General features: G+C 41.9%; 1 protein-coding gene across 2 annotated transcripts in view; it reads right to left on the reverse strand.

The window, feature by feature from the left end:
- sorl1 (sortilin-related receptor, L(DLR class) A repeats containing) overlaps positions 1–23,753 on the reverse strand; it is a 258,600-nt gene that overhangs the window by 43,603 nt on the left and 191,244 nt on the right. For both annotated transcript variants that reach the window (XM_063038299.1, XM_063038298.1), the window contains exons 35-40: positions 22,891–23,054; positions 8,686–8,792; positions 8,044–8,148; positions 5,844–5,916; positions 1,325–1,407; positions 590–686 (exon numbers count right to left, since the gene is read on the reverse strand). In XM_063038299.1, coding sequence (XP_062894369.1) covers positions 590–686; positions 1,325–1,407; positions 5,844–5,916; positions 8,044–8,148; positions 8,686–8,792; positions 22,891–23,054 — 629 coding nt within the window. The remainder of the gene's footprint in view (positions 1–589; positions 687–1,324; positions 1,408–5,843; positions 5,917–8,043; positions 8,149–8,685; positions 8,793–22,890; positions 23,055–23,753) is intronic.

A 23,753-nucleotide genomic window follows, 5' to 3' on the forward strand; every position in this document is an offset into this window, starting at 1 on the left:
AATTTTTGAAATACAAAATTTTGCTGTGCAGATTTTTAGAAAATATTGATAAATGTGATTACAGCTACACCTTTGACATTTGTAGATGTAAGATTTTTTAAAAATTTGTGATCAGAATGTGACCAAGTCATAGTAGCATGAGGACAACTTACAATATCTTCCTCATAGTAGATTTTAAGTTGTATCTTAAAAGAAAGATGGAAAGACAAGAAATCCAAGAGCAAATTTTACAGTTTACTATTCAGATATTTGCAGGTGTTACTGATTACTGTAAATTGAAGGAAACCAAGTGCACAAGTTAGCCTGAGTAGCTTTTGGGCCAAGGACTGGAACAAAAAAAAAGTTGAGGCAAGCCTCCCTCTCACAGACAGAAGAGAGTGCATATGCATGCCAGAAAGTTTGCATACGATACTTATTTTAAGGAAGTCTGTTGATGTCCAAGCCAAAATATATGCAATAAGCAATATAATGGAGATCTCACAAGTCGATTGATTAGACTTTAAAAAAATTCATTGATGGATTTTGTGAGAAGTCATTTGTATTTGTATGACTTCATTATCTGCATCTGCAAATTCATACTGGTACATACCAGATAAAGTAGTCTTTCTTCCATCAAGAGTCAATGTTTTCTTTTCTTTTATATGGGTATCAAACACCCACGACACATCCACCACATAACTGACCACCTGAAAAAAAATATGGTGAAAAAATTTAGGCACCTTCCACTGAAGTTCATAAATTTGCCCTGAAATGACAAAGATTAAGAGTATTTTGTAAATTTCTTTTCCAATGCTACACTAAAATATACAGCAGTCTTCTGACTAGTACAATTATCCAGAACAATAAGCTAACTTATAGGTTCCCTTCCAGTCTACATCTCGGATTTTTTGTCTTCCATTTGATTATCCTCCCATTAGATTCAAACTAAATTTTGGATTGTCTAATCAAATAATGGGTAGTGTGCCCATGTACCGCTCACTTTTCCCACTTACCTCCAGAAAGTGTCCTGGTTGTTAGTTCCTACGTCATACTAATAGACTAGTCTGAAACATACTAAATCTGAATTTGCATATTACCACCACCTATCAAATTAAAGGACACTTGCATACTGCAGTTTTATCTGTATGCCTTGTACACACTATGTAAATGACAGGAACATCTAAACTGAACAGCATGGTTACTGTTTTAGCACCAAGTGACAGCTGACAAAATTTACCTTTCTGATATACAACTTCATATTGTTCAGTGCAATTATCAAAGAGTTTGTAAAGCTACTCAATCTTAATAAAGGCATTTATTAACATTTGTTATATATAAAATGTACCTTAAACTTAACATCTAACTGCAGCTCCAGGATAACCATGTCTTCCTTTGAACTTATAACTTGAACAGTTGGTGGTGGAATAGCTATTATGAAGAAAATGCAAAAACAAAAATCAACATTTATGCAAACAATTGTACACAGCTGCATGTAATACTACTCGTTCATTATTTGACACTTAAATTCACCAGCCACTGAACTGTTATGTTGTCTATCAAATCTGAGCTATTATAAAGATTCAAATTTTAATTGTAGTCTCTGTATCTTTAACAGTTTATGGCACTCCACAGTTTAGATGTTAACTCCAATCTAGATTGCGGGCAATTTTACTTTTTCTTATGAACAAATAGAAAATGGAACAGTATAGCATAAGAACAGGCAATTCAGCTCACAATATTTGAAGAGATTTGGCATGTCAACAAACACACTCAAAAACTTCTATGGTTGTACGGTGGACAGCATTCTGACAGACTGCATCACTGTATGGTATGGGGGGGGCTACTACACAGGATTGAAAGAAGCTGCAGAGGATTGTAAATCTAGTCAGCTCCATCTTGGGTACTAGCCTACAAAGTACCCAGGACATCTTCAGGGAGCGGTGTCTCAGAAAGGCAGTGTCTATTATTAAGGACCCCCAGCACCCAGGGCATACCCTCTTATTGTTACCATCAGGAAGGAGGTACAGAAGCCTGAAGGCACACATTCCGCAATTCAGGAACAGCTTCTTCCCCTCTGCCATCTGACTCCTAAATGGACATTGATCCCATGAACACAACCTCACTTTTTAAAAAAATATACAGCATTTCTGATTTTTGCACTTTTAAAATCTATTCAATGTACATATACTGTAAATGATTTACTTATTTATTATTTTTATTTTATTTTTTTTCCTCTCTTCTACATTATGTACTAGCCAACGGGGTGACCCGTTGGGGCACCCTTTGAGAGAAGGGTAGTGCAGTCTGATGTGACCAGAATGAACATTAAATTTTCCTGAATGCTATTGGTATCGCTTTGCTTTGGAAACTGAAGTAGAAAACCTCAGTTTATTAAAGAAGAACAACGCATAGCAAAGCAAATATAGCTCCTCCTCATTTAATGAAGGAAACTTTTGATGGCATCATTTCTGGTTTATCTGCCATCCAGGACATCTCAAATGTCCTCTTTCTTTAAGGATCATGGTTTAACTTCTGCCGTCGTCAATGATGCCCTCACCCGCATCTCCTCCAATTCCCGCACTCCAGCCCTCACCCCATCCTTCTGTCACCACAACAGGGACAGAGCTCCCCTTGTCCTCACCTACCACCCCACCAGCCTCCGGATCCAGCACATTATCCTCCGCAACTTCCGCCACCTTCAACAGGACCCCACCACTAAGCACATCTTTCCCCCTACACCCCTCTCCGCTTTCCGCATGGATCAGTCCCTCCATGACTCCCTGGTCCTTCTCCACGGATCTCCCACCAGGCACTTATCCCTGTAAGCGTAAGTGCTATACCTGTCCCTACACATCTTTTCTTGCCACCATTCAGGGCCCCAAACAGTCCTTCCAGGTGAGGCAACACTTCACTTGTGAGTCTGTTGGGGTCATCTATTGCATCCAGTGCTCCCGGTGCGGCCTCCTCTACACCGGTGAGACCCGATGCAGACTGGGGAACTGCTTCATCAAGCGCCTCCGCTCCGTCTGCCACAACAGACAGGATCTCCCGGTTGCCACTCACTTCAACTCCGCTTCACATTCAGATATGTCCATACACGGCCTCCTCTACTGCCAGGATGAGGCTAAGCTGAGGAGGTTGGAGGAGCAACACCTCATATACCATCTGGGTAGTCTCCAGCCCCTGGGCACGAACATTGAATTCTCTAACTTCTGGTAATTCCCTCCCCCTCCCTTCCCCCATCCCAGTTTCACTCTGCCCACCGCCCCCCCCAGCTGCCTATCATCTCCCTCATGGTTCCACCCATTGTGCTTTCCCTTATTCCTTCTTCACCTTTCCTGCCTATCACCTCCCTGCTTCCCCTCTCCCACCCCTTTATCTTTCCCCTTACTGGTTTTTCACCTGGAACCTACCAGCCTTCTCCTTCCCACCCTCCCCCCACCTCCTTTATAGGGCCTCTGCCTCCCCCCTCTTCAGTCCTGACGAAGGGTTCCGGCCCGAAACATTGACTGATCATTTCCACAGATGCTGCCTGACCTGCTGAGTTCCTCCAGTGTGTTGTGAGTGTTGCTCTGCCATCCTTGTGCCTCTTGTTGTCATTCTGGAGACATGCAGCCCTTTCACCCCCCTGTCTCTTCATCTCTTCTGCTGTTTGTTGTTTGTCTCTGATCCTGGAGATGTGCATGCCTCTCCTCCTCTGTCTCTTCTTCTCTCATCCTTTTTTGTCCTGACTCTCTGATCCTGGAGTCCTGCGGCCCTGGCCTCATCTGATTCTTGTTCTTTCCCTCTCCTTGCCGCTTCCCGATGACGTTTGGCGCCATCTCTTGACCATGTCCCCCTTCCCTTTCCATGCGGCATAATTGGCTGACCATTTTTTTTTTACCCTAATGCTGAATAGAAGATACGAAGCAGTAACACCAGAGGATGCTGATTATTCTAGATGATGTGATTGGCGCTCTCCTAAATGGACATGATATAGCCACTGCTGTCCTTTGTCTGCAGCAAAGGGTTTTATGGGTGTCTCGAAGTACATCATTACAATAAGATTTAATCATCTCTTATTGATGGGTGGCAGTTAGATCTGTCCCAATCCTGCACATGCTGATGGCGATTAGCAGAATGTGAACCCTCGAAATAGAGCTGCCCTGCCCTTTTGCTCCTGTAGGTGTCGCTGCTGAGGCTGGCCGTGCGCATGCGTCGGGCTGTCACATCCCGATTTCCATAATGGCCGATCGGGTCTCGGGTTAAAAGGGAGCCTGTTTATTTTGGCGAATGAGCAATTTTATACGAATATATAACCCTGAACTTTGCCTGCATTCTGTAAGTTAGCGCATTTTAATTTGATTTAGCCAAAAAAAGTGCCGCTATAATGCACCGTTTGTGCTAATTGGAGGTCACAAACAAACAGGGCACAAGAGTTTTAGTAGTATATGTATTGCATTGAACTGCTGCTGCTAAGTTAACAAATTTCACGTCATATGCTGGTGATAATAAACCTGATTCTGATTATGCTATCAATTTAAACTAATTCCATCTGCCACATATGGTCCATTCCTGTCCGCCCATGTACCTATCTAAACGCTTCTTAAAAACTGCCAGCATATCTGCTTTGACTAGTTCCTTCACCAGGAAGCACATTCCAAGCATCAACCAATCTTCGTCTTGCTCACCACCTTCAAATTTTCCCCCTCTTATCTTAAAGCTAGGCCCTCTTGTATTTGGCATAGGGAAACAACTGTGATTAAGTACCCAGCCTATATATAATTGTATATATTTCCATTAGGTTGCCCCCTCAACCTCTGACATTGCAGAGAAAACAATTCAAGTTTGTCCATCCTACATGCTAAATTCCAGTAAGTGTCTTCTGCACCAAGTGTATCTTTACTGTAAAGTGACTACCTGAAGTGTACATGATTACTCAAACAGAGCCTAACCAAAATTTTATACAGCTGTAGTAAATGCTGAATTAAAAGCAGCTCATTTTGATTTCAATATGGTCATTAGGGTAAATGAATATGGCAAAGAGACAAGAAAAGCAGGGAATCACTCCTCTAAGAAGCGATAAGGTACATTGAAGCCTGACGAATGGGGAGAGTGCCATCGGGTACCTGCAGTCTATAGAAATGGGACTAGCAGTCCAGATTTATGTGGTTGACCCTTTTTAGAACTACCAATAAGGCTCTTAATGAAATGAGTACTTTTCAGTGCTAGGGGCTGAGACCTCAAAAATATATTCAACTTCTTTCACATACAGGAATAATCTTGTGCCTATTAATATAACTAAAATATTGAAAATAATTAAAAATGATATTGAAATGTTAGCAGGAACTATAATGCATCATATAATTTATTTCCTATGTTAAGCTGTCTACTCTCAAAGATAAAGTCAAAAATAAATAGCAACATTTTGTAATAGTTGTCAGGTAAACAGAGAAAGTTAGGATAAAGTCTGACTATATTTATGTAAATTTTTTGCCTCATCATTCCAAATACTACACATTGTTACCTATACAATATAATAATAATGGTCTGAACTTTCTTGATGTGATTGATCTGTTCATCTTATAAGAACAGGATCAATCACTGCACAAGGAGGAAGAGTTTTTTCCTTTATCTGATAAAATCGTTAAAGTACCTTTATTCAATAAAGCACCTTTATTTACATTAAGTTTTTAAAAAAGGGCTCAAATTGTGCAAGTTTCTGAACTGCCAGTTAGGAGTTACTGAACATTGATCAAGGATTTTAAAACTATCCAACTTGGTGCTTTTGAGCTATTAACACTTTAATAACATCAAAATAGCTCAAGCATTTCAAAAGCAGACTGCTAACTAAAGGGCATTGTGCATCATTGCTTTGCAACTACCTTCTCCTTTCTGTGTGGTGATAGTTTTCAAATCACTCCAGTTGCCTATCCCACGACCTGTAACAGCGGCAACCTGCAAAGATTGAAGAAATTACATTAGAATCAAAACTAAATTCTGTTGAGTTCATCTTACAGATAATACTAACAAAAACTGAAGTAAATGATGCCAAAATTAAATGCCATCTCAGTAAGATCCATCATCAGGCATTTTCTCCACCATATTGGGTTAAGTGGACTATATCAGTGCTCTTAAACTTGTGATGATCAGATTACAAATTTTATACATGTTGTTTTATACATGTAGTTGAGTCACAGAGTGACAATGCCATGCCTTTGCCAAGTTTGCTGGGTGAAATGATAAGACTGTTGGATGCTTGGACTACAAAATTAATTAAAAATTCTCATTCCTAGGTTATGAGCCCAGCATTGTGTCAAAATATACTTGCCAGAGTAACGGATACAGGCCCTTTGGCTCAGCAAATCCTCGCCAACCACATAACCCAACCAGCTTGTCCAATTTGCTTGCATTCAGACATATTGCTCCAAACCCTGCCCCATCATGCACTTATCCAAGTGCTTCTTAAATTACACAATTGTACCTGCCTCAACCACCTGCTCTGGCAGCTTGTTCCATATAATCACCAGCCTCTGCATGAAAACATTGCCTCTCAGATCCCTCTTAAATCTTTCCCCTCTCACCCCAAATTTATACCCCCCTAGCTTTGGACTCCCTTATCCTGAGGAAACAACTGTTACCATCCAACTTATCTGTGCCTTGCATAATTTTAAATATTTCTATAAGGTCCCTCCTCATTCTCCTGCAGACGAAAGAACAAGGCCCAGCTTGGTGATTATATGGAACAAGCTCCCTGTAACTCAGGCCCTCGAGTCCTGACAACATCCTCAAAATACCTTTCTTGCACTTTTTCCTCAGTTTAACCATGCCCTTCTTGTAACAGGATGATGTATGCTGTACTCCACATGCAGCCTCACCAGCAACTTGTACAACTGCAACATTATGACCCAACTACTGTACCCAATGCCCTGCCTGATGAAGAGCAGTATGCTAAATGCCTTTTCCACTTACCCGTGACACTGCTTTCAAATGAACTAGGCATCCAGGAGCCTCTGTTCCATTATACTCCCTAGTGCCCTACCAGTCATAGTACAAGTCCTACTCTGATTTAATTTTCTGAAAATTCATCCCCTCCACTTATCTGTATTGAAATCCATTTGCCCATCCTCAGCCCACTTCACTAACTGATCAAGATCCCACCGTAATCCATGATCATATCTTCTTCACAATAAACAATACCTTTTGATATCATGACATTCACAAATTTTCTGATCAACCTTTGTGCATGCACATCCAAATCATTTATATAAATAACGAATAACATCGATCTTAACACTGAGCCCTGTGGCAAACCATGCGGCACGGGTGTCCACTGGTTGGTATAACATTTCACAGCACCAGCAACGTGAATTCAGTTCCACCACATAGGTTTCCTCCCACATTCCAAAGATGTACAGGTTAGGATTAAGTAAATTGTGGGAATGCTATGGTGGCGCTGTAAGCATGGCCGCATTTGGGGGCTGCCCCGGCACATCCTTGGACTGTGTTGATCGTTGACACAAATAATGCATTTCACTGTATGTTTGGATGTACATGCAACAAATAAAGCTAATCTTAATCTCATTTTAAAACCACTAGTCACTGGCCTTCATTCTAAGAAACACTTTGGACCACCACCTTCTGCTTCTTACCTCTGAGCTAATTTTGAACCCAGCTAACTAGCTCTCTGGATTTCATGAGACCTAATCTTCCAGACAAGACTTCCGCGTGGGACCTTGAAGGGTTTGATGATGTCCAAACAAATAACTTTGTGGATGTTAAGGGATTAATGATTTCTACCATTTATGCAAAACAGCTGGGGTGAAGAACAACAGAAATAAGAGCAGGAGTAGGCTATCTAGCCTGTTGAGTTTGTTCCACCATTCAGTAAGAATAACCGAGCAGGGAATCACAGCTTGAGTCTCTGCCACTTGCATATGCAAAGCATGAATATGGAAACAAATTTGACACTAATTCTGAATAAAATTTGTAAAACTACTTTTGGATATACTATACTTTAAACACATTTTAAAACAATGCAACTTCAGCAGTCAACTTGATGGACAGTAAATGTATTCTACTCACCCTGACTCTGTACAAGGTGTTTATCTCCAGATTCGAGATATTTTTCTGGCATTCAAGGCTTTCCAGTGAAGTCCATTCTTCCACTCCACCTTGGGCATATTCCACCTGGTTAGGTATTTGGGAAAGCATGTTGGGGGGTGGGGGAAGAAAGAAGAAGGGTTGTCAGGAAAAGATCACAAAGTATAGCTTTATTAAGTATCAATAGACATTAAAACAGGTCACTGTGAAATGATTATATTTCCAGTCAGGACTCCATATTAAAGTGTTGCTATTCTTTGTAAATGCGTCATTCTGCACTCAAAATGACATGCAATCCTTTATTAAATTAAGTTAGAGTAGATGCAAAGTTAACTTTTTTCCCAAATCAACAGAACTTCATTACAAACATGCAAAGCTTTCATTACAGATCAAAAATGGAATTTGTGGTATTATTTGGAAAGGAAAGACATTCACAATATTTTACAACAAAGACTACTAAGAAGCAGATCTTTCAAATAAGGGATTATTCCAGCCTTTAATACTAATGCAAAAGATTAAAGAAAACAAAAAAGGACTCAATCATGAAAACCCAATGTAAAGACTGCAGGAAAATTCAGTTTTTAAAAAAATGTAATTTTATTAAAAAGGTATGTGAAAACTTACAACATATTCCCGAATCAGACCATGTGCATTGATAGGGGGGCTCCATCGGGCAAATATAGTATACTCTTCAGTATAAGATAACTGGAGATTTCGAGGTGGATCAGGGACTGCATAGAAAATGAATTCACAAAATGATATTAACAATATTTGATTTCCTGTTCTTCATTGCTAAAGATTAGAGAACATCTTACGGAAGCTTCACAAGAATTGAAAGGAAGAACTGATTCTTCTTTTCATCAAATCAATGATGAACAATGGTCAATATTTCCCCAGTACAACAGTGCATAATCATGGTCTTTGATAGGAATTCCATAAAAGATAACAATTGTATGGCTATTGACAACATCTCATCTCCACTCTGACTTCATGCAAACTGCTTCTCCAGAAGCTGAATCTGGAGAAACAGAGATAGAATGTGATAGCATTGAAAATTCACTATATTGCAAAAACTGAATAATTTTAGTCAACAGCAGAATTTGGCTAGGCTGGGTTAGTTTACTTTGGAATACATGAGCCAAGGATTGATTAAGATGCCAAATTATGATGAGCTTAAATAAAATGAACAGAAAAGGAGAAAAGGAATTTCAGACTGGGGATAAAGCTGTCAAGTAGTGGACAGATGGATGTTGAAGAAAGTTACCTGTAATCAAAAGGACAGAGGGCTGTGGAATTCTCTCTCCAGTAAAAGGTAATTGAGGTATAAATCCTTAACACAAGTATTTGCACAACTATTGAAGTACTGTAAACTCCAACATTACAGACAATTCTCTAGTTTGTGAAAACAGCCAAACACTTCTTCCTGGTATGAATGACCTTCATCTGTGCCATTAACTTATACAATTCTGTGACCTCCAAAATTACATTGTTTTATTCACCCATCAGTTACTCACTGATGTGAATATATCTCAACTCCAAAATCAAAGGGTACATCCCTACATTGCGGAATCACATCACAACCACCTTTGGACATGTTTGCATAAAATCTGTTGAGATTTGTTAAAATCTATCCAAAAGAACAAATCCAGTCTATCTAGTTTCTCCTTGAAGATGAAATGCTCCAACCCCAGGCAAAATCTTAGTAAATCTCCTCTGCAGGTTCTCCGTAAGGTTCAAAAGTTCATTTATCAAAGCATGTATCCATATACAACTCTGAAATTTGTCTTCTCCAGATAGCCACAAAAGAACATGAAAGTCATTCAGAGAGATACAACAAACCCAACCCCCCCACACACAAAAAACAGCATCCTGATCATCAACCCCCAAAACACCCCCCCTACACCCCCCCAAAAAAAACAGGAACAGTGACCCCCCCCCCCAAAATTTCTCCTTCATGCAAAAAAACTAGCAGAACATCAATCCCCAAACACCCTTGCACAACAAAACAGAAAAGGAACAGGCAATTAAAACATAGAAGTCGGAAAAAGTCCATAGTCCATATACACATTAGTCCAATCCACAAACGCAGAACCACGATACCATCCTCCAATATCACCAACATTCATCAAAAAGAGAGGGACACCGTTCGAGGGAAAGAGGCCTATTCGCCTGCCACAGTGATAGGCCACTCACAAAATACTTCTCCGGCAGTGATCAAAAGGAAGTCAGTCCCTTAGAGTTCGACATCGGCTCACACCCCATCTTGAAGTTTCTTTGCATTAAGTCTGTGCTTGCTTCCCGGAATGTTCTCAGAGACAGCAAAGCGCAAGATCACTCAAACGATCCCCAAACTGTACATCATAGACTCTAATAGTCGCAGAAACACATATAAAGTGAAAAACAGGCGTACAAGTCATTTTCACAGCTATCTGTAAGATGTTGACTGAGGTAGCATTGTATGCTGGCGCCATCTGCACTGGAAGACAACCTTACACTGCTTCAATGGAGAAACTAGAACCACACACAATTCTCCAGCTGCATCTAACCTACGATTAAAAAAGTTGAACCTCTCTGCTCTTATATTCTATACCTTGGTTAATGAAAGCGAGTATCCGATATGTCTTCTGACCATCTTGGCTCCATGCTGTTATCGTCAGGGACCATTGGACACACACTAAAGTACATCTGTTCCTCAGAATTTCCTCGGGTCCTACTCTTCTTTCACTGTAAACCCTAGCATTATTAATCCCGCTAAAATGCATCACATTTTTCAGAATAAAATGTCATCTGCTATCTCTCTCCTATTTTTAACATCAATACAATTCAATAATTGAAGATCACTCATCATCAAACCCAGCACCAACCTTCATGCTCAGCTGCAAATTCATTAATTATACCTCCTACATTCATATTCAGAATACTGATGATATAAATCAAGCAACAAAAGGTGACAACAGGGCTTTGCTTCCAGATATGCTTAAATATCTTCTATGGTCACTTTGACCATCAACAGATGAAGGAAAGTTGAACTTCTCTGCAAACCACAAACTCCCACAGCCCCTAATGATCCTGTGACTTCAGTCTCCAAGGCTGATGTGTCAGCAGCCTTCAGGTGAGTGAATCCACGAAAAGCATACACCCCAGACAGGGTACCCGGCCAAGTACTAAAGACCTGTGCTGATCAACTAACTAGTGCGTACACTCGGACCTTTAATCTCTCACTTCACCAATCTGAGGTACACACCTGCTTCAAGCACACATCACTTATACTGTTGCCCAAGATGAATGCAGCAACCTGCCTCAATAACTATTGTCCAGTAGCACCTATATCCACAGTGATGATGTGTTTTGAGACGTTGGTGATGAAAATATCAACTCCTGCCTGAGAAGTGACTTGCATCTGCTCCAATTTACCTATCAGAGCAACATGTCCACAGCAGATGCCCTTTCATTGGCTCTTTACTCAACCCTGAAACTGGACAGCAAAGTTGCATAGATTGGGATGCCCTTTGTCGACTGTAGCTTGGCATTCAGAACCGTCATCCCCCTTGGAGCTAGTCAATAAGCTTCAAGACGTAGGCTTCAATAATACATCCTTGTGCAATTGCGTCCTCGGTTTCCTCGCTTCTGGACCCCAGTCAGTTTGGCTTGGTGGTAGTGTCTGCTTAACGGTCTCTAGCACAGGTGCACCACAAGGCTGTGTGCTTAGTCCCTGCTTTATTCGCTTTGTGACTGTGTGGCTGAGCACAGCTCCAGCGCCATATTCAGGTTTGCTGGCAACACCACTGCTGTAAGCCGAATTGGGGGGGGGGGTGAGGGGAGGCTGGTAACAGGTCAGCATGTGCAACATGTGGAAGGGAGACTGAGGCTATGTCCACACTACACCAGATAATTTTGAAACCAAAGCTTTTTCTCTTTGTTTTGACCCTCCGTCCACATTGAAACGGTGTTTTCATCCCCCGAAGACGGAGCTTTTCTAAAACACTCTCCAGAGTGTGTAAATTTGAAAACGATTGTTCGGCATTGCAGTGTGGACGGGGTAAATGGAGATATCTGAAAACGCTGTCATGATAACACAACAACAATGTTTTTTCTGCTTCTGCTTGGTACTGCGCAAGCACTGCCGGACAGCTGTTATAACGCGCAGTCGGTGTGAAGGGCGTGAGAGTTAAATTGTAAAGTGAGCTTTTTTGACTAGATCCCCTAAATTGATTTGATTGAGTCTATCTTTAAAAATATTAATATCAGAAATACTGCGCAGGTCTGCGGCAGAAGATTCCAATCTCTTGTTGATCTTGGGTAGAGGATGGCTTCATGTGTGTGTTGTTTACTTTATTGTCTACGTTAATGGTTTCTTTGGAATTAAACATCTCCACGTTCTCCACTGCTTCGCTGACTTTGTAGTCATTTGCAACTCGCAGAAACAGCTCGACTTCATTGTCTGTCTAAACGAAGAAGTCCGGTCTGATCTTTCCAGCGGAGGTTTTCTTTGTATTCCTCGAAGGCATTGTTGAAAACTTTCTTTCGCTGTTGTCGTTGGTACTCTAGTTTTTGACCAATGGAAATAGCACAACGCCGCTGTGGAAACGTAAATATTATACTGTTTCCTGTTCGCTTGTTTTCTGTAGATGTGTCTGCGCATGCCCAGTAGGAGTAGATTCGCCCAAATATCCGTTTTAGTGTGGACAGAGATATTTTGAAAAACGCGTAGTGTGGATGCCTGTCATTTTTTACTCGAAACTGGCGTTTTCAAAATTATCCAGTCTCGTGTGGACGTAGCCTCCAAATCTGGCTGAGTGGTGCCATAGCAGCAACCTCTTACTCAATGTCAGTAGGACCAAGGAGCTGGTTATTGACTTGGAGAGGCAGTGGCGGCCAGAGGTCCAAGAGCCAGTCCTCATTGAAGGATCAGAGGTGGAGAGAGTCATCAACATTGAACTCCTTGGTCTTGCTGATTTAGAGGGCCTGTCCTAGGCCCAGTACGTGGGGGCAGTTTCAGGGAGACCATGGCAGCGCCTCTGCTTTCTTAGGAGTTTGCAAGGATTCGACATGACAACTAGAATTTTGACAAGACTTCTATAGATGGATAGTGGAGAGTATATTTACAAGCTGCATCACAACCTGGTGTGGAAACATCCAATGTCCTTGAACGAGGCTCATGCACAAGGTGGTGGATACAGCCCAGACCATCGTGGGTCGGAGCCCTCCCCACCATTGAGCACATCTACGTGAGGATGTTGTCGCGGGAAGGTAGCATCCATCAGACAGGTCAGGGTCTCTGCTGCCATCGGGAGAGGTTGCAGGGGCTTCAGGATTCACATCACCAGGTTCAGGAACAGTTGCTACCCCCCAGCCATCAGGCTCTTGAACCAAAGGGGTTCAAGAGTCACTTGCTACATTATTGAAATGGTTTTACAACCTATGGACTCACTTGCAAGGACTCTTCATCTCATGCTCTCGATATTTATTACTATTATTTATATTTCCCCCTCTATTTTTGTATTCACACAGCTTGTTGTATTTTGCAGACTGGTTGAACACCCACGTTGGTGGGATCTTTCATTGAACCTATTATGGTTATTTATAATTGAGCATGCCTGCAAGAAAATGAATCTTGGGGTTGTATATGATGACATATAGTACCTTGATAATAAATTTACTTTGAAGTTAACAGCAAGGGATCCATCTGTATTTTACTGGTCAGAGGCTTTCAACCACAAAGCTAACTATTAATCATATTCTCCATCCTATCACCAAGTCAATTATGGATCTAATTTGCCAAACTGCCCTGGATATGATGAACTTGTAACATCTCCAACATGAGACTTTATCACAGGTTTCACTGAAGACCATGTAGATCAACTACACTACGTTCATGAACATGCATGATCTTTCTGAAATAGTGGATTCAAATTAGTTACACAGAAAGACTAATAATAGTCATCTTTGTTCGTCCTTGATCATTCCCTGCCTTTCCAAATGCAAATTAATCTTGTCACTCAGATGTTCCCAATATGTTCTCTACCACTGATGAGAAGATTCATCACTTTGTAATCATTTGTTTTTTCCCCCATGGCTCTACACAAATAAAAGTACCACATTAGTCACCTCCATTGCAGCCTTGAATACATTTCATCAGGTCCTAGGGATTTATCCCCAAACCTGCAAAAAACCCACAAATATCTAACATCTCATTTGCAATGGTAGTTTTTCTGCAATTCCATTGTCCCCCTAATTCTCCAAGGCTCTTCTCCATAGTGACCCCAAATGGGGTCCAAATGGGAATTATTCACTGAAGACCTCATCTACATCCACTAGCCCCACACACAGATTGCCTAACATGTTTATGACTGCCACTATCTCTCTCTCTCTCTCGCTCGCTCTCTCTCTCTCTCTCTCTCTCTCTCGATGGTGAGGGAGGGATTGCTGCTGATTCTTGAGTCAGGGAACTCAATAAAAAGCAATTCTTCAGACTGACTGTTGTTTCTACTCTTGCTGTGGAAGGAGTGATATCTGTCATGAGAGAGAGAAAATATTGAAGTAGACAATTAGTTTTTGATGTACTGTAGACCATGGTCTCTCTTTGGGGGTTGTTGCTGGAATGGAGGGTTGTGGGAATGCTGATGCTTTATGCGAGAATAAGCGGGGGAGGGGAGGGTTGATGCTGCTTGCTTGTGGGAGGGAGCAGAGGGCTTTGGGGTTCTTATGTTTTTCCTGTCATTCATTCTTTGGAGATTTCCTGTTTCGAAGATGTCTGTGGAGAGCAAGAATTGCAGGTTGTATGTTGTATACAGTCTCTGATATTAAGTGGAACTATTGAATTATACTCTCCATTTTGCACTCTTCTTCTTTTGTTCTACATCAATGCACCTATACTTGGAACGGTCTGAATGGCATGCAAAACAAAGCTTTTCACTATCTTAACAATAATAAACCAACTGTTTTAATCATCCTCCTACATATTCCATATTCCTGTAGGTTTGTACCTGCTTTCAATTTGCCAAACCTGCAATAAGCTACCTTTCCCCATATCCCCACCCCACTTTTATTTAATTCTCAGAACCTTGATACCCAGACTTTATTAGACGTGCTGGCCTTACCATCAAGGGAACATCTAAACCCCAAATTCTATTCAACTTTTGAGTGCCTCCCACTGATCACTTGTGACCTACCTCAAGCGAGACGGTGTGGGCATGTTTGAGGAGAGTGACTGGAATGATGATACAGGGGCCAGGGCTCTGACTGACGCCATCTTCCACAGGCGGGCACCCTCTTGCTGTGTCAGTAAACAGGTAAGAGGAGGTGGCAGAGGGAGGTGGGGGTTCTTGGGCTGTTCGTTACACCGTAAGACATAGGAGCAGAATTTAGCTATTCGTCCCATCGAGTCCCACCAGTTCTTTCTCCCCCCCACCCACATTCTACCCCTCAACCACACACTGGGACCAATGTACAGCCGCTCATTAACCCACTGACCCATACGTTGTTGGTATGTGGAAGGGAACTGGGAAAGCCACGTGCAAACTCCACACAGACAGAGCCAGGGGTTTGACCTTCTGCACCACACCACACCCCACCCCACCCAGTGTGGGCACGTAACAGAGTGTACACAGGAACAGAGAAATTGCTGGGAATGCCATGAGAGAGTCGTAGAACATGACAGCATAGAAAGAGGCCCTTCGGCCCATCTAGTCCATGTTGAACTGCTATTCTGCCTCGTCCCATCAACCTGCACTTGGACCAGATCTCCCTATTCCCCTCCCATTTGTGTACCTATTCAAATTTCTCTTAAGTATTGAAACTGAACCCGCCACTTGCACTGGCTTTTGTTCCACACTGTCACCAACCTCTGAGTGACAAAGATCCCCCTCATGTTCCCTTTAAACATTTCACCTTTCACCCTTAATCCATGACCGCTTGTCTAGTCTCATCCAATCTCAGTGGAAAAAGCTGTTTGCATTTACCCTGTCTATACTTCTCAATTTTGTACACCTCTATCAAATCTCTTCTCATTCCCCAGGGCCAGATAGTCTGCATCCCAGAGTGCTTAAGGAAGTAGCCCAAGAAATAGTGGATGCATTAGTGATAATTTTTCAAAACTCTTTAGATTCTGGATTAGTTCCTAAGGGTTGGAGGGTGGCTAATGTAACTCCACTTTTTAAAAAAAAAAGGAGGGAGAGAGAAACCGGGGAATTATAGACCGGTAAGCCTGACACTGGTGGTGGGGAAAATGCTAGAGTCAGTTATCAAAGATGTGATAACAGCACGTTTGGAAAGCGGTGAAATCATCGGACAAAGTCAGCATGGATTTGTGAAAGGAAAATCATGTCTGACGAATCTCATAGAATTTTTTGAGGATGTAACTAGTAGAGTGGATAGGGGAGACCCAGTGGATGTGGTATATATGGATTTTCAAAAGGCTTTTGACAAGGTCCCACACAGAAGATTAGGGCGCAAACTTAAAGCACACGGTATTGGGGGTGTGGTATTGATGTGGATGGAGAATTGGTTAGCAGACAGGAAGCAAAGAGTGGGAATAAACAGGACCTTTTCAGAATGGCAGGCAGTGAGTAGTGGGGTACCGCAAGGCTCAGTGCTGGGACCCCAGTTGTTTACAATATATATTAATGACTTGGATGACGGAATTAAATGCAGCATCTCCAAGTTTGCGGATGACACGAAGCTGGGCGGCAGTGTTAGCTGTGAGGAGGATGCTAGAAAGGATGCAGGGTGACTTGGATAGGTTAGGTGAGTGGGCAAATTCATGGCAGATGCAATTCAATGTGGATAAATGTGAGGTTATCCACTTTGGTGGCAAGAACAGGAAAACAGATTATTATCTGAATGGTGGCCAATTAGGAAAAGGGGAGGTGCAACGAGACCTGGGTGTCATTGTACACCAGTCATTGAAAGTTGGCATGCAGGTACAGCAAGCGGTGAAAAAGGCGAATGGTATGCTGGCATTTATAGCGAGAGGATTCGAGTACAGGAGCAGGAAGGTACTACTGCAGTTGTACAAGGCCTTGGTAAGACCACACCTGGAGTATTGTGTGCAGTTTTGGTCCCCTAATCTGAGGAAAGACATTCTTGCCAGAGAGGGAGTACAAAGAAAGTTCACCAGATTGATTCCTGGGATGGCAGGACTTTCATATGATGAAAGACTGGATCAACTAGGCTTATACTCTTTGGAATTTAGAAGATTGAGGGGGGATCTTATTGAAACGTATAAAATTCTCAAGGGATTGGACAGGCTAGATGCAGGAAGATTGTTCCTGATGTTGAGGAAGTCCAGAACGAGGGGTCACAGATTAAGGATAAAGAGGAAGCCTTTTAGGACCGAGATTAGGAAAAACTTCTTCACACAGAGAGTGGTGAATCTGTGGAATTCTCTCCCACAGGAAACAGTTGAGGCCAGTTCATTGGCTATATTTAAGAGGGAGTTAGATATGGCCCTTGTTGCTAAAGGGATCAGGGGGTATGGAGGGAAGGCTGGTACAGGGTTCTGAGTTGGATGATCAGCCATGATCATACTGAATGGCGGTGCAGGCTCAAAGGGCCGAATGGCCTACTCCTGCACCTATTTTCTATGTTTCTATGTTTCAATGTTACTGCTCTAAATCTACTTCGTCAGGGCCAGTCTTATCATACTGAAATCAGTCCTCACTCATTTCAGAACTTGAATTTCCAGTCCATCCTCATCTTTGCCCTTAAAGCAATTATGGTCATCACCTCCAAATGTATTCCCCCAACTGGCACTCCCAGCACTTGCCTACATACTCTACAATTCTATCTGGTATCATGCTTTCTCCAGTATGAATATACTGGCACACAAAGCTCTTTTGATAACACTTTAAAAATTCTGCCTCCTCTAAGCCTCTCCATCAAGGTGACCCCAATTAATACTAGTCAAGTTGCCTGTTATTTCCTATTATTTCTATAACTTGTGTAAGTCACTTATGTCTGCTCCTCTTGCATTGAATATTTGGAGACCCGTTTTATGAACCCAACAAAATGAATGTTTCCATTTTCAGTTCTATGGTCCATCCACATGGCCTCATTTGAAAAACCATTGCCGATATCCCCACTGCTGTAATGGATACTTGGATCATAGGCAATGCCACCACCTCTTTGACAACTGACATGTAGATTCTGGAATGTTACCAGTCCTGACGATCTTTCAATCACATTTCTGCAGTAGCAAAAATATCATATTCCAATATTTTTAATTACTACTCACAGTTCACCAGCCTTACTTGTGAAATTACATGAATAGAACATAGAATAGTACAGCACACAATGTTGTGCCAACCCTCAAACCCTGCCTCCCATATAACCCCCTACCTTAAATTCCTCCAGTAGTCTAGTAGTCTCTTAAACTTCACGAGTGTAACTGCCTCCACCACCGACTCAGGCAGTGCATTCCACGCACCAACCACTCTCTGAGTAAAAAAACCTTCCTCTAATATCCCCCTTGAACTTCCCACCCCTTACCTTAAAGCCATGTTCTCTTGTATTGAGCAGTGGTACCCTGGGGAAGAGGCACTGGCTATCCACTCTATCTATTCCTCTTATTATCTTGTACACCTTTATCATGTCTCCTCTCATCCTCCTCTCCAAAGAGTAAAGCCCTAGCTCCCTTAGAATGGAGGTTGATAGTTTCTTGATTAGTCGGGGTATCAAAGGTCACAGGGAGAAGGCAGGAGAATGGGGTTGAGAAGGAAAATTAATCAGCCATGTTTGAACGGCAGAACAGACTCAATGGGCTGAATGGCCTAATTGTACTCCTCTGACTTATAGAATTGGACTATTCGCTATCCACCTGTGAGGCAGCTTTCAGGGATCTGTGGACATGTACGCCCAGATCCCACTGCTCCTCCACACTACCAAGTATCCTGCCATTTACTTTGTACTCTGCCTTGGAATTTGTCCTTCTAAAGTGTACCACCTCACACTTCTCCGGGTTGAACTCCATCTGCCACTTCCCAGCCCACTTCTGCATCCTATCAATGTCTCTCTGCAATCTTCGACAATCCTCTACACCATCTACAACACCACCAACCTTTCTGTTGTCTGCAAACTTGCCAACCCACCCTTCTACCCCCATATCCTGGTCGTTAATAAAAATCACGAAAAGTAGAGGTCCCAGAACAGATCCTTGTGGGACACCACTAGTCACAATCCTCCAAGCTGAATGTACTCCCTCCACCACGACCCTCTGCCTTCTGCAGGCAAGCCAATTCTGAATCCACCTGGCCAAACTTCCCTGGATCCCATGCCTTCTGACTTTCTGAATAAGCCTACCGTGTGGAACCTTGTCAAATGCCTTACTAAAATCCATATAGATCACATCCACTGCACCACCCTCATCTATATGCCTAGTCACCTCCTCAAAGAACTCTATCAGGCCTGTTAGACACAATCTGCCCTTCACAAAGCCATGCTGACTGTCCCTGATCAGACCATGATTCTCTAAATGCCCATAGATCCTATCTCTAAGAATCTTTTCCAACAGCTTTCCCACCACAGATGTAAGGCTCACTGGTCTATAATTACCCGGACTATCCCTACTCCCTTTTTTGAACAAGGGGACAACATTCGCCTCCCTCCAATCCTCTGGTACCATTCCTGTGGACAACGAGGACATAAAGATCCTAGCCAGAGGCTCAGCAGTCTCTTCCCTCGCCTCGTGGAGCAGCCTGGGGAATATTCCATCAGGCCCCGGGGACTTATCCATCCTAATGTATTTTAACAACTCCAACACCTCCTCTCCCTTAATATCAACATGCTCCAGAACATCAACCTCACTCATATTGTCCTCGCCATCAAGTTCCCTCTCATTGGTGAATACTGAAGAGAAGTATTCATTGAGGACCTCGCTCACTTCCACAGCCTCCAGGCACATCTTCCCACCTTTATCTCTAATCGGTCCTATCTTCACTCCTGTCATCCTTTTGTTCTTCACGTAATTAAAGAATGCCTTGGGGTTTTCCTTTACCCTACTCACCAAGGCCTTCTCATACCCCCTTCTTGCTCTTCTCAGCCCCTTCTTAAGCTCCTTTCTTGCTTCCCTATATTCCTCAATAGACCCATCTGATCCTTGCTTCCTAAACCTCACATATGCTGCCTTTTTCCACCTGACTAGATTTTCCACCTCACTTGTCATCCATGGTTCCTTCACTCTATTATTCTTTATCTTCCTCACCAGGACAAATTTATCCCTAACATTCCGCAAGAGATCTCTAAGCATCGACCACATGTCTGTAATACATTTCCCTGCAAAAACATCATCCCAATTCACATTCGCAAGTTCTAGCCTTTTAGCCTCATAATTTGCCCTTCCCCAATTAAAAATTTTCCTGTCCTCTCTGATTCTATCCTTTTCCATGATAATGCTAAAGGCCCAGGGAGTGGTGGTCACTGTCCCCCAGATGCTCACCCACTGAGAGATCTGTGACCTGACTCGGTTCATTACCTAGTACTAGATCTAGTATGGCATTCCCCCTAGTCGGCCTGTCCACATACTGTAAAATACAGTAGATGCAATTGAGCCTTGCATTCCTTCAAAGTCCCTGGAAAATGAATTTTTATTCTCCATTTGCCTGTTCATCATCCTATACAGTAATTCAAATCTGAGTCCCACTCCCCTGCCAAAATTTGTTGAAACCCTTCAACATCTCTAGCAAACCCTTTCCCCCTCTGCCAGCCCCCAATACCCCGCTGAACCCTCACAATCCAGATGCAGCCAAACTGGCTGCACAAGTCCCAACTTTCCCAGAAAGCTTGCAATGATTCAGAAATATGAAGTCCTACTTTTTGCATCATCGCTTTAACTATTCATTCATCTGACCCATCTTCCTGCTCCTTTATGCACTAGCACGTGGCATTGAATGTAATCCAGTGATTACTGCATTAGGAGATCTTTGCTATTATTTCACATTGCTACCAAAACCTTTTCACCTTTTAGTTACCAGAACATAGCTCATCCTTTTCTATTTTTTCTCCACCTTTAATTGACAGAGCCAATTTTTGGTTGTTTTCTAGCTTTCTACCCTCCCTAGTTATTACGTACGTTTTAATATAGTCTTCAATCTAGATTATTCTAAAAATCACCTAAAACACTATAAAAGGGCTTTTAGTTAGATACACTCTTAAACTCCATTCTTTCTTTGATCTGTTCACTTCTCAATGCTCCTTCCACATTATGTAAAAACTGCCTCCTTAACCAACTTTATGTTCATCAACTGGAATTTCTGCTTGTGTGGAATGAAATTTGGTCAGATAACAATGTCTTTGTGAGGTGGCTACCTACGTTCCAATGAATTAAGCAGCAGTCATAAAATTCTAATAAATAACTAAATAAATAAATTTCTAAATAAAAACTAACAATATTTTAGTGACTTAGCAAAGAGAAAAAAGGAAAATGAAGCTATGAAATAAGGGGGGGAAATTAAACAAACCATGGCATCTTCATTAGCACAAGACAGCTACAGGAGCAGACACAAGGAAAAATAAATAACAGTAACCAAAAACTTGGCATTTTTTCCTGTAGCATGCAAAAAGACAGAAATACTGTAAATGATGGCAGATCCAAGCAACACACACAAACGCTGGAGGAACTTAGCAGATCAAGTGGTATCTATGGAAAAGAGTAAACAGTCGATGTTTCAGGCTGAGATCTTTCATCAGGACTGGAAAAAAAAAGATGAGAAGTCAGAATAAGAAGGTGGGGGGGGGCGGGGAGGAAGCAATAAAAGGTATTAAGTGATCGGTGAAACCAGGAGAGGGGAGAAGGTAAAGTAAAGAGCTGGGAAGTTGATTGATGAAAGAGCTATAGGACTGGAGAAGAGGGAATCTGATAGGAGAGGACAGAAGGCCATGGAAGAAAGGAAGGGGAGGAGCACTAGAGGGAGATCCGGGCAGGTAAAAAAGATGAGGCGAAAGAGGGAAACAGGAACTGGGGAATGATGGTGGGGTGGGGGGGGGGGGAGTCATGCTCCCTGTCCTCCTTCACCATTTCCCATTTCCAGCTTTTTACTTCTTCGTTCATCCCTCTCCCCCCCCCATTTCACCTATCACCTACTACTTCGTATTTCTTTCTTCCCTCACCCCACCTTCTTACTCTGTCTTCCTATTTTTTTTCCCCCCAGTCACGATGAAGGGCCTTGACCCAAAACATCGACTGTTTACTCTTTTCCATAGATGCTGTCTGGTCTGCTGAGTTCCTCCAGCATTTTATGTGGGTTGCTTGGATTTCCAGCATGTGCAGATTTTCTCTTTTATATGATAGCAGATGTTAATTTAGATCACAGGAGCAAAGATAAAGTTATTGGGAGAAAGCATGGCTTGAAAACAGCACAAAGCTTTTCCTTTGGAAAACAATACAATGATGCAACTGAACAATTAAGACTTGCGCAAAAGCTCCAATTGTACAATAGTATGTGGTAATATTTGAGTAGAACTAGCCAAGGGTGCCTTAGGTTAGGTTCACAAAAATTACACAAACACCAGCAGCTAAGTTAAACTGTTTGCCTGTTTTACTTTTCTGTTGACCAACAGCTCTTCTGAGCATTAATGAAGTTTACACAATTATTTTCAATAGAGCAAAGAAAATGCACACCAGTGCCTGAGCCATAAACATTTGGCATCATCTCCTCCAATTACTGCACAGGAAAAGTGAATTAGGTCAAATATCTGACTCTGCTTTGCATTACTGAAGGTGCAAAATCAACTTCAGGTTGAATTAATATATGCTTTACAGAATGATGAATTTTCTGCAAGATTATCCAAAGGAAAATTGTATTTAGAACAGAGAGAGAAAAAAAAGTCACTTACAGCCCTCAGGTGTTCGGATTATGACAGTATTGTTAGCTTTGTGGACTTTATTTAGGCACTGCACTTCCACTTTCACCTGGTAGGTCGTGTCAGGTTTCATAACCTTTATTATAACTGCAGTTTTATTGCCAACTTCCACATGCTTCCACTCCCCACCTACCAAACTAAAAAAAGAAAAACACATTATCCAACAGTAAATGACCAAATGCCAGAAATATTTTTAAACATACTGAAATAGTACAATGAATATGAAGTGAAGTTTCATGCCTTTGTGACAAAATGGAAGTGCTTTGTTCTTCAGAAGTTAACAAATCTGCTGTGTATTTCCAGTGTTTATTAGTTTCCTTTAAAAACTAGTTTAAGACTTTTGTTTTTAAGTTGGATGCTGTACATGAGCTGCTATACTTCCTCCTGTTCTTCCTTTCCCTCTCATCTCCCCATCACCTGCTTTCTCATAATTCTTCCATAATTATCAACTTCTCCACAACCTCAATGATTGAACGCAGTTGCATTTCAAGAGCTCAGGATGACCACATTTTCCCTCCCTGTGGCTCAGTTGGTAGCACAGTTGCCTCGAAGTCACAAAACTGTGGGTTCAAGATCCTTTCCAGATATTCACATATAAAATTCTAGGTTGGCAAATCTGGTGCGGTTCAAAGATAGAATCAATAGCGTCGCATTGTCTTTTGAATACAATACAAAACTCAAGTTCAGTCTGCTCTCTTGGAACGAGATATAAAAATTTCTCCACACTTTTTTTTTAAAAAAGGGAAGAGAACTTTTTAAGATACTTAGTATCCACAGTATGTTACTTCTGGATCACAACAAAGGCTACACATTAGATGTACGCTATAAGTTGTGAA

This window comes from Mobula hypostoma, chromosome X2 (genome assembly GCF_963921235.1).
Source record: "Mobula hypostoma chromosome X2, sMobHyp1.1, whole genome shotgun sequence".
Lineage (NCBI taxonomy): Eukaryota > Metazoa > Chordata > Chondrichthyes > Myliobatiformes > Myliobatidae > Mobula > Mobula hypostoma.